The sequence below is a fragment of the Carcharodon carcharias genome, chromosome 14 (genome assembly GCF_017639515.1).
Source record: "Carcharodon carcharias isolate sCarCar2 chromosome 14, sCarCar2.pri, whole genome shotgun sequence".
Taxonomy (NCBI): domain Eukaryota; kingdom Metazoa; phylum Chordata; class Chondrichthyes; order Lamniformes; family Lamnidae; genus Carcharodon; species Carcharodon carcharias.
In genome coordinates this window covers 143,373,458-143,385,217 of record NC_054480.1, presented here as the reverse complement: position 1 = coordinate 143,385,217, position 11,760 = coordinate 143,373,458, and the positions used below count along the sequence as shown (strand labels likewise).

The following is an 11,760-nucleotide window of genomic DNA, read 5'->3' as shown; positions in this document are numbered from 1 at the left end:
ATGTTAGGCTTGATCCTTGAATGCTGATAAGTGTATGATGGGACTGTGATGGATTGACCAGTGAGAGAAGTTGGCTGCTAGGTATTCATTGACCTGGACTACTCATGTGAGGTCATTGAACTTTTTGCAGCACTGCAGCCAGGTTCTTGGGGCGAGACTCCCTTTGCAGGGTGTGCTCCAAGGAGACCTGTGAAAATATTTCATCAGTCATTTTCAGCCTCCAAGGTATCCAGTGCTGCACCCAAATACCTGGAACCCTCGCTGTGGCTTGTGGCTCCACTTGTTGTCTTTTACCTTTCGGCGAAGACTTCCTGAAACAGTTACAGCAGCTCCACTATCAGAGGGTCCAGGCCAGCTGTGCAGGATAGCCAGGCATGCTGTGGGCCCCTGTCAAACATGCAGCCAGTCAGCAGCACGTTCTGCATTGGCCTGTTTACTACAATTATTGAAGTTTCTGTCCCTCCACAAAACCAGGCATGTGGTAATTGTGCCTCACAATCTCACGTCTTAAAACAGGCCTTATTGAACTTTTCCCCCCTTTGATGTAGCCTTTTCTTGATTACATCAATGATGCTTTACTAATTGGAATGTTTGTGACAATAAACAACTGGTATGCGATGTGCACAATAAGTTAACGCATAGATTGGAGCATAAGGTTTACATCAGATTCGGCTATTCGGTAAAAGTTACACCTGTTTTCTTTCCAGTCAGTTTTCAAGCCCATTGCAGGGCAACCATGTGGATTAATCTGGCAACAATGTCCAAAATTACTTCCCAAGTCAACCTTTGAAAGTGACTACCCTTGATATCAAGATAGCATTTAACTGAGTGTGGCGTCAAAGAGCCATCGCAAAATTGGGGCCAATGGGAATCAGTGAGAAAACTCTCTGCTGGTTGGGATCATACCTAGCACAAAGGAAGGTGGTTGTGGTTGTTGGAGGTCAGTCATCTCAGCTCCAGGACATCACTGCAGGAGTTCCTCAGGGTAGTATCCCCAACCCAACCATCTTCAGCTGCTTCATCAATGACCTTCTTTCCATCATAAGGTCAGAAGTAGGGATGTTCGCTAATGATTGCACAATGTTCAGCACCATTCGTGACTCCTCAGATACTGAAGCAGTCCCTGTCCAAATGCAGCAAGACCTGGAAAATATCGAGGCTTGGGCTGACAAGTAATGTTCGTGCAATACAAATGCCAGACAATGACCATCTCTAACAAGAAAGAATCTAACAATCGCTCATTGGCATTCAATGGCATTACCATCACTGAATTCCCCACTATCAACATCCTGGGGGGTTACCATTGAGCAGAAACTGAACTGGACTAGCCAGATAAATACTGTGGCTACAAGAGCAGGTCAGAGGCTAGGAATCCTGCAGCAAATAACTCATCTCCTGACTCCCCAAAACCTGTCCACCATCTACAAGGCACAAGTCAGGAGCGTGGTGGAATACTCCCCGCTTGCCTGGATGACAGCAGCTCCCACAACGGTCAAGAAGCTTGACACCATCCAGGACAAAGCAGCCCGCTTGATTGGCACCACATCCACAAACATTCACTCCCTTCACCACCAATGCACAGTAGCAGCAGTGTGTAACATCTACAAGATGCACTGCAGGAACTCACCAAGGATCCTAAGACAGCACCTTCCAAACCCATGGCCACTACCATCTAGAAGGGAAAGGGCAGCAGATAGATGGGAATGCCACCACCTGGAAGTTCCCCTCCAAGCCACTTACCATCCTGACTTGGAAATATATCATCGTTCCTTCACCGTTGCTGGGTCAAAATCTTGGAAGTCCCCTGTCTAATAGCACAGTGGGTGTACCTACACCACATGGACTGCAGCTCACCACCACCTTCGCAAGGGCAATTAAGGATGGGCAATAAATGTTGGCCCAGCCAGTGATGCCCACATCCCATAAATGAATTAAAAAAACATTTCTCTGACTGTAATATATATTAAACAGTGGAACATATTCTGTAAAGCTGATCGGAAAAAGCTTCCATTTTTGAAAGTAGCAGGGACCATTCAAACTGACAATATTTAGCAGAGGCTCTAACCCAATATCAGATCACCCTTTGCCACTGTGGATGTGACAAAGTGAAAAATTGATTTTAACGTGACAAAAGTCAAGTATTTTTGTCTATGATATTATTGATTTCCATTTTGTTCTTATTTCAATATTTCTCAGTCTTGTTGCAGTTCAGTCGTCTGTCTAGAGCCCTCACACAGCAAAGGACTAAAAATTGTGCATTTCAGCAATGACGATCCAAATAAATTTAACAACCTTGTACAAGATATAACCAAAACTGTAGTATAGCACTCGTAATTATGTGCCAATTTCTGTTGAATAGTAAAATTAGATTTTGTAAGCTCCATAATGTGTATCATGGGTAATGGTCACTTAATCTACTATTCTGTGGGCTTATAACGTATATAAAAACAGAAAATGCTGGAAAAACTCAGCAGATCTGACAGCATCTCTGAAGAGAGAAACAGAGTTAATATTTCGAGTCTTTGTCACTCTCTCTCCCCACAGATGCTGCCAGACCTGCTGAGGTTTCCAGCATTTCCTGTTTTTATTTCAGATTTCCAGCATCTGCAGTAATTTGTTTTTATCTTATAACATAAACACTGGTTTCATGTGTCAGCCATGGGGCTCAGTGGTAGCATTTCCATCTGAGTTAGAAGGTTGTAGATTCAAGCCCCATTCCAGAGGCTTGACATTCGGCGCAGTACTGAAGGAATGCTGCACCATTGGAGGTGTTGGCATTGAATGACACATTAAACCCAATATCTGCCTGCCCTCTCAGGTGAATCCCATGGTACTACTTTGAAGTAAAGGTGTGGGGTTCTCCTTGATATCTTGGCCAATATTTATCTCTCAACAAACATCACTATGAACTGCAATGGATAGAAAAATGTATGGTTTGCTTCTGATGCAATCAATAGATAATGAACAAAACATTTAGTATTTACCCACTCTTCATACAATATATAATTTTAATGTGGTTCATGTACACATCCTTTACATTATACATCTATATCCATTCACTAATTGTTACCCAATCTTTCTTAAATTGTCAATATATTAAAATAAGAATTTGCTCGTCATTGAAATGTGGACAAGACTTTTAAAAAATCTTTCTATTCTTCTCATCTTGCATTTATATAGGTATTTCATTCTTTAAAAAAAAATAGAATTACAGTTTTACAATACAGACCAAAAAAAATCCAAATAACTTTCTAAACTATATAACAAATATTGTCCATTATTTAATGTGCCAGGGAAAGCATTTTCCACATTTTGAAAGAGAAACATAAAGCTGGGTGTTGTTTCATTTCTCTTCTTTTCACAACATTCACAAGAATAATACACACAGTGTAAGTTTAAATTTTTTTAAAGTGGTGCGAGACACTACTCTATCATAGGAACTGAAACACATCCTGTAAGGAATGGATCAACCTTTTGAATCCCAGTGGATCAATTTTTTTAATACTTTTTTTTTGCTAAACACTACATTATGCAGATGTGCAACAAACCAGCCAATTATATTCTTCCATATCCAACTAGAAGAGATGCCCTACATTGCAAGTGAAGAAGTGGAAATGAATATATAAGACCCGTCAATGAACAGCAAAATCAAAAAACACATATTAGCCTCTCCCTCTAACAAATGTTTCAAAGAAATTTTCAATAGTTTAAATTCAAAAAGTGCTTAAAATCTGGAATCCAGCAAGCAGATCCTTAGCTTACATATGCCCAAACATCTCAAATGTACCCAACATAGAAAAAATAGTACTTTCTACTTTGCTGTTTCAGAAGTTTTCTTAATGCACCTACTTAAAAGGCAATACTGGCCTTCAGGGCATCTATTGCCAATGTGCTGTTTTAGTTTTCCAGATTAGATGCTGCACCAGGTATGGGAGGACAGGTTTGGGAAAGGTGTTGGAAACCCTGTACTAGTTCAGAAGTCCCATTCAGTGAAACGAAACACTATCCGTCTTACAATGTTCTGTGCTTGGTCATCTTCCTTCCTTTCGGTCCTCTATGTTCTTAATGGTGGTGAGTCATATTTTAGTTCAGTGGGCACTGATAGCTTTCTAGTACTTTGTTCAAATGACCACATTTGAATCAAGACTGAGAATTCCAGTGGGCTTTACAACTGTCTACACACACACACCTTCCAGAAGTCAATCAATGAATAACGATTAGGAACGACAGCTGACTTTGTTGATTTTTCTCCTCCTCAGTCCTGGGAACTGTTTTCGATCACAGTAAAGTCTCGTCTACCCTGGCAGATGTTGACCAACATACAGGGCTTGAATCTGGGCTGTTTAGGCTCAATATCACCTCACTCAGTGCATTTAATTACAGAGCACATCAAAAACTTGGAAGGTTCCCTTGTATGTATTACACATAACCTTATCTGTGACAGATTCCAGTGTAACAATCAGGTTTGTGACATCTGATTTGCCATCTTCTATTTCATTTCTCTGTTGATGCCACTTCCTGTGCACAAGTCACTTTCTACGGATCTTCATCACTGCTATTGATCTGCACACATGCAACTTATGTCTGCAACCTCCTATCTGCTAGAATGGATTCTTTTTCTTCGCTGGCCCCCCCTGCAACTCCATCAAAATTTAAAATCACATTTGTGCTGAAAATCCATCACTGTATGTAAAGCTACACGCTATAATTGAACCAATAAATAATTAAATTAAGCAATTTTGCTTGTACATTGTTATATATTATTCCCTTATAGGGTATCAGTAATGGAAAAAATAGATTACAAGATACACCAAAACAAGCGTGATACTTCTAAAAGCCAGTTCTTTCAAACATTGCAAGAATGTTCAACCACTCCCATTACATGTTACGAAGGAATGGGTGTCCCAGAACTTTGCAGGAGTGTGCTAGACACTATACATTGTCTTTGTGGGAAAATTAGGTAATGGATGATGAATTCCCTTAAGGTTTAGCAATGGTTGTAAATAATATTTGGAAACTATTCTTGATCTGGGATATACTGGGTTGAGCGAGGGGGATAATATGTCAATTTTCAGTGAGAAAAAGTGCATTTTTTGTTTTAAGGGTGCACACTGATGTCTGTCGAGCATAGATCGGCAGTTAACATGAATTTTATTTTAACCAGTAGTTCAGCTACATTAATTTAGTTTCCTGGGTGCCTACAAAATCAGAGGCTAAATGTCACTTCATTATTGTGCTCTACTGACTGACGGATGGTATTTCTTGAAGATCACAGCCATCTTACAGCAGACTACAGAGAAACCTTTTCAGAGATTGTGACTGCATTTTTCGTCATTTTATTAAGGGTTCTTCAGGTTCCCCTTAGCCTGGAATAGTTTGGCTCCCTAATGGTAAAATATAGAAACCCTAATGCTTACGCATCTAATATGCTCCTCCAGTAGTTAGCCGAACAGGCCATTTTATGGCTACTATGGGAAACACTGGATTTTATTCTAAGGATAAAATAAAATACATTGCAAAGCTATGACTACTGTCCACTAACATGGTCATAGTGCTAATGGACACCATAACCTTTTAATTATTATTACATGCAGGTGTCATTTTGACCATTTCCTAAAGATATATATTAGTAATATAAACACATACACATTTACATGTATAAGATTTCAGAGTTTTTAATTGCTGGCTTCAGCATTGTTGTAATTTAATTCCAAGGAATTTTGATGCACTCCTTCAAAACTTCACCATGTAGTAGCACCGCTGAAGCAAACATTGCCTGGAAAATAAGTCTAACATCAATGATGAACCACAAGAACAACTCTGAAATCACTGAAAACTCAGAGTAAAAAGAAACACCCTTCATAAAATATATAAGTTTGCATTACAGATAAAATACTATCTATACTCCTTTAATTCACTGTTCTTTTTACCAGCAGAAACAGATTTTAGACAGAGCGTTGGAAGGTCGGTCTTGCAATTTTGAATTAATTCTGGTCCATGAACACAATGGAGCTGCTTTTAAATGTCATGCACAAGGTTTTTCCACTATTTAGTATCCAGTATTTACATTCTTTTGACTGTTGCGGTGAAACCATATGAAGTGCAGTACATTCATCCTAGTGCTATTGCAATTGGTGATACAGGAGTTTAAACCCATTAATTTTCACTTTGGGAATGCTGTGTTGCACGGAACTGATAAGTTTAGCTGTTGGTGGAATCTGGATACTGCATCTCTGTGCTGAATACTTCCTTGTAGAGTGGCGGAAAGTTGTGCACTGTTTGTGGATGTAGCAATTTGAATAGCTGCAGCTTATCCACATGAAGGTTGCACACTGACTTCACCATTGATAACTTGGAGATCAGCTGTTGAGGAGGAAGAGAAAAGACTGCATTGAGATGTGAGAAAACAGGACGAACTTCTTGAATATATATCTAAATTATGCCGGAATAGTAGAATTTTTATTTTTAGGCCTCAAGGCCTAGAAATTAATGCTTGGGAGACTAACATATGAAGTCTTGACACTTTCTAATATATTTCTATTATATCCTATCATTCCACTATTTTAAAAGTGATGTGAACACCCTTATTAAAATAATAAGCAGAGAAATGTGATAAAAAATTTCTAGGCTCAGATGTCATGTTCAAATAAAAAGTATATACTGAGTAAAATTGGACAATTCACTCTTAAATTGTGTTGAATTCACATTGGTTCAGGTACAAGTGTGGTCTAAACTGAACCTGATAGTAGGCTGGAAAATACATCACAGTAATGCAGATTGTGTTGGTAACTGAAAAGTTGGTATTCATTTGGCATAGTCTGCATGACTTTTTTTGCGGTTTCAATGAGGTCAATTTAACCTACTTCTCCGGAAGGAAGCCCACAGGATTGGGTGGAACATTGGTTTTATAACCCGCCCAATATCACTCTACACTGACTTCAAAACCGGACAGGATACCAAACCAGAATTGCACTAGATTCTGTCAGCTTCCAAATGTGCGGGTTAGGTTAAAATCACCTTTTATATCATGGATTTTATACACAAGCAGTGTGCGGGCAATAGATCAGCAGAGTAGGCAGACCAACCGCCTGCCAGTTCCAACATTGGGCTCATTGGCATGAGGCTGCCGGGACTGTGGGTGGGGAAACAACCTTCCTGGGGCAGCCTGTGGACATTGGCCTGCTGCAACATGAGGTGGCCTGGCTGGTGTAGATTTGCCATTGGCAGGGAGGGGGCAGCAAGTCATACCACACTCTTTTTGAGGAACCACCGTCTTGTTTCTGACAGACTGGAAGACTTAAAATCCCCCTACACTGCTAACATATTTATGCATATTTTGGCACGATGTAAGTGTTAACTGAAGACTTTTAGGACCAATTTTTCATTGTTTATGTGAATTGAAACTAATTACATTTGAAACATGGGATTTACAAGATGAAATTGTACCAGTTCACTGTAAAACAACCAGTGCATAATCCAGCAGCCTGGACCTCTTGTAGTCCTGTTGAATGTTTTCATGTATGATCCTTTGCAAGAGACATTCACTCAGTTTGACTTATTAAAGCCTGTGAAATATTCAGGATGTCACTTGTTTTACGTATACTGACATTTTAAAAATAGAATGTGATGGAGATTGTGCTCCAGAGACTAAAGTTAAGTGCACATTGTGTCTAATTCCTTGATTAAAATTGAAAATTGCCATGATTTTATTGTTATAGCCACTGTGGTCATTATTCATGGAACCATTTTAGTTGTTTACTTTTAATAACTGGACAAATGTTTGCAAGTTCCTCAGCAGTGAAATCATTTTCTGATGTTGAATACAGTACATAACGAATCATTTTGTGTGTGGGATTAGACATGCTATGCTATTTCAGTTGGCGGTTAGGATTGTGATGTCAGTTATGTGATGCCAAGTGAAAGTGACAGTAAGCAGCATGAATTAAGATAAATTTTCAAGTGCATAGAGGAAGAGATGATCAAGGAACTCATGGACGTAACAGGCAGTGCCGGGGGATTTTAACTCCCCAAAGCGGTTTTAATGGAGGTGGGTTGGAGTGGGGGTGACCGATCACTCTCAGGGTGTGGGTCGGTCACTAAAAAGTGCCTCTCAAACTTTTATTTTTAACACCTGCTTGCCATCTTTCCCAGGTGCCAACTTTGCTACGAGTACTACTTCAGTGATAAGGAGAAGTTTTTTTCTCTCAGAGGGTTGTGCAACTTTGGAACACGCTGCCTCAGAAGGCGGTGGAGGTGGGGCCATTGAATATTTTTAAGGCCGAGGTTGATAGATTCTTGTTAGGCAAGGGAATCAAAGGCTACTGGGGGGGGTAGATGGGAATGTGGAATTCGAAACACAAACAGATCAGCCATGATCTTATTGAATGCTCAAGGGGCCAAGGGCCTACTTCTGCTCCTGTTTCTTATGTGCGTATGTACCACCACCACCACCTCTATTACAACAGCTTGCATTTACATAGCACCTGAATCTAGAAATATGCAGAGCTGCTCTGCCAGATGAAGATTATATTTGGGATTAGGATTACGAGAGTGGAAATAAAAATAGCCATATAATAAATCTTTCTTTAAGAGCTGAATTAATCATTCATTCAGTATTTCACCAAAACAAAACACAAGCCACATCAGAAAAATCCATTGCCTTTGTGTTGTCTAGCCGCTTCTATGAAATGCAGGCTTGGATAAACTGCAATGACCTTTCACTAAATACAAGAAAGTCCAAAGTCATTATTTTCCAGCCCTTGCATGAAGTCTATATCCTTGCCAAAGATGCCTGTCCTTGTTAAAACTCTCCCACCAGGCCCCCATTTTTCTGAGTATACAGTGGTAAACCAAACTAGTAACAATCTTGATACTCCATTATATACTGAGCTGAACCTCCTACTCCATATCCTCCCCACCTCAAAGACCATCTACTTCCTCTGTAAGATTGCCTGCTCTGCAAATCTCTCATGCCTTTGTAACCTCAGTCTACCTTATTCCAATACTCTCCTGGCCAGTCTTTCATTCTTTCCCCCTCTGTAAACCTTGGGTAATCAAAACTTTTGTTCCCTGTGTTCCATCCTGCACCAAAACCTGCTTGTCAATCTACCCTCACTCGTTTATATTGTCTCCACGTTCCCCAATGCCTCAGGTTTTAAATTTTCACCTTTGTGTTTCAGACCCCCCCATTGCTGTAACCATCCTCTGGCACTGTAACGTGTCTCTGAACTCTGCTTGCAGTCTTGTCAATTTCTGCCCTTCACTCCACCACTGGCCAATAGGCTTTCAGGCATCTTTCTGGGATTTCAAAACTTTCTCCACACCCTGACTACTTTTCATTCCTTAAAATCCATCTCCTTGACCAAGTTTTTGATCACCTCCTGATACCTTTTGGTCTTGTTGGCTCCCTTATTTTCTCCCTTATGCTTCTGTGACGTAACCTCGAGCAATCTTCTACATTGAAGTGCTATACAAATGCATGTTGTTTGTCTATAGTTGATTGTGTGCTTAATCGTAATAATTTCTGCTTTTATGAAACAGATCCGTATACCTTTGATAACTTGTCATCATCCAGGTGATTTTTGTGAATGACGTGTTGCAATGCCTCAAAAATCTTATCCTGTAGCTTCTTGACTTTCCTAGCTTCTGTCAACCATGGTCGGTCTAAAAGAAAGAGGCAAAGTGAGACGTTATTCCACACCTATTAAAGGAACTGTTTAGAAAGATAATGGTTAGAAGTTCCTCTCGGTCAACAGCGCAAAACTATCAGATATCAGATTGGCTGCCCGTTATACTCAGTGGCTGTTATTAGTTCCATCGCAGCTAATGGAATGAAATATCAGATGTTATATGTAACAGGCAGCCAAACTGATACTACCCGTTTTGCGAGAGAAAAATTTCAACCCAATGGAATGGCTGCTCATGAAGCCTCTTGCTGGTTTTTTCTATGGCAAACTTGATGGCTACTCGTCCAACGTAGGGTCTAACACATGCAGCTCACTTTAAAAAAGTCACTAAACATCATTCTGCATTCGTTTGTTTCTTTTTGTTGCTCAGAGCTCCATACAAATGTTGAAGAAATAGTCACCTTTCAGCTACGACATTACACAAAGCCCCTGTCTGCCTTTGAAAAAGATTCCTTTTTGAAAGTGAAATTCTCGCAACGTCCCACCAAAATTGCCCCTCAGCCAACACCTGCAGAAAAGGTTCACTGGCTTTTCAAACTTGCTGGCTGTTTGTGGGAACTTTCCTGTATGCAAGATGGATGCCGGGTTTGCCTACGTGACAACCACGACTGCACATCAAAAAAATCAATTGGGCAAAGAACATGTTGTGGCCATTGCAGGAATGTGATAAGCTACCTTATAAACTGAAGTTCTTTCTTTAAAGTTGTAGCATTAACTTGAGGCTTTGACCTACAATTTCAGTCAACACTACTGTTATTCAGTAGGGTTGCTCCGTTATTGAGATGGTTGTTAGGACAATATTTCAACATAAACAAAAATACCCAGAAAAACTCAGCAGGTCCGACAGCATCTGCGGAGAGGGACACAGTTGACGTTTCCAGTCCTTATGACCCTTCATCAGAACTAAAGAAATATAGAAATGAGATGAAATATAAGCTGGTAGAGGGGGGTGGGACAGGTAGAGCTCGATAAGGGGCCAATAAATGCTGGCCTAGCCAGCGACACCCACTTCCCTTGAATGAATAATAAAAATGAAGCAAAAGAGGAACAGCAGCCACAAAACAGTTAAAATTTGGAACAACCTTGATCAGAAAGTACTGACAACAAAGAAACTCTTGTCCTCAATTTTATCAGTGCTGGATCAGATCAGTTAATGATTTTTTTTGATATGACATTGTCTTAAAGTATTTCTTCATGTAAGAAGGAGGAAGAAGAGGGAAGAACGAAAATATTTGAGTTCTGGACTGATGGCATTTCTACTGTCTAACAATTAAGAGATTCAATAACATGACATGCATTTCTCAGTCTCCTGTTTCCTTCAAACATTTCAACGCGTGGTACTCACTTTCCATTTTAAAACAATGAAAATAAATTGTGCAGTGTTTGAAATCCAAGATATTCATACCAGGGTCCAGCCATCAACTGGATAAACCATCTGATCACACATGTGATAAAATGAGCCAACTTACATCTTCCTTCCACCCTCACCCTGCCCCCACTACACATCCCTTTCAAGAAGCACTTTGGCTCCACTGGTCAGGTGGAGCTGTTCAACCAAGGAATCGTGGAAAAGAACCCATTATTTAGTTCAATATTACTGAACCAACAGACAGCACCACCAGACGATACACAATGAAACACTTAAAGGTCAGGATACGGCCAACAGTCATTGCATTTTCCAGCTCAATGCTTTAACATCCATATTTGACATACCTGGAGACAATAAGATGCCAGCTGTGAACAATGCAATCTCTTCCTCCGTCAAATGCAGGCAGCACAAGTTTTTTGCCAAGTCAAAGACAATGTTGATCAAATCATCACAACCTGAGGAAAAGGGGAAGCATTAGCCCTGTAAATCCAGCTGCAGAAACTTGAGCAAAATAGATTATGGGTAATGGAGATACAATTTGTCATCATCATCACACAACAGCTGCAAGAGTAAGTTACATTTGTGGATTCCTAAATCTGAATGAATGACTTAAAGCAACATTTGAGAGAACCTCCTGAATTTCGAAACTTTTTAAGATAGATTTGGGTCTTCACTCTCCATGGTGTGCAATGGTCTCAATTTTCC

General features: G+C 40.1%; 1 protein-coding gene across 2 annotated transcripts in view; it reads right to left on the bottom strand.

Moving 5' to 3' along the window:
• Positions 1-2,994: 2,994 nt before the first annotated feature.
• The window catches only part of LOC121287322 (nuclear receptor ROR-beta-like), a 79,133-nt gene continuing 70,367 nt past the window's right edge, over positions 2,995-11,760 (bottom strand). For both annotated transcript variants that reach the window (XM_041205102.1, XM_041205101.1), the window contains exons 8-10: positions 11,400-11,510; positions 9,551-9,663; positions 2,995-6,363 (exon numbers count right to left, since the gene is read on the bottom strand). In XM_041205102.1, the coding sequence (XP_041061036.1) occupies positions 6,202-6,363; positions 9,551-9,663; positions 11,400-11,510 (386 nt within the window). In that variant the 3' untranslated portion in view covers positions 2,995-6,201. The remainder of the gene's footprint in view (positions 6,364-9,550; positions 9,664-11,399; positions 11,511-11,760) is intronic.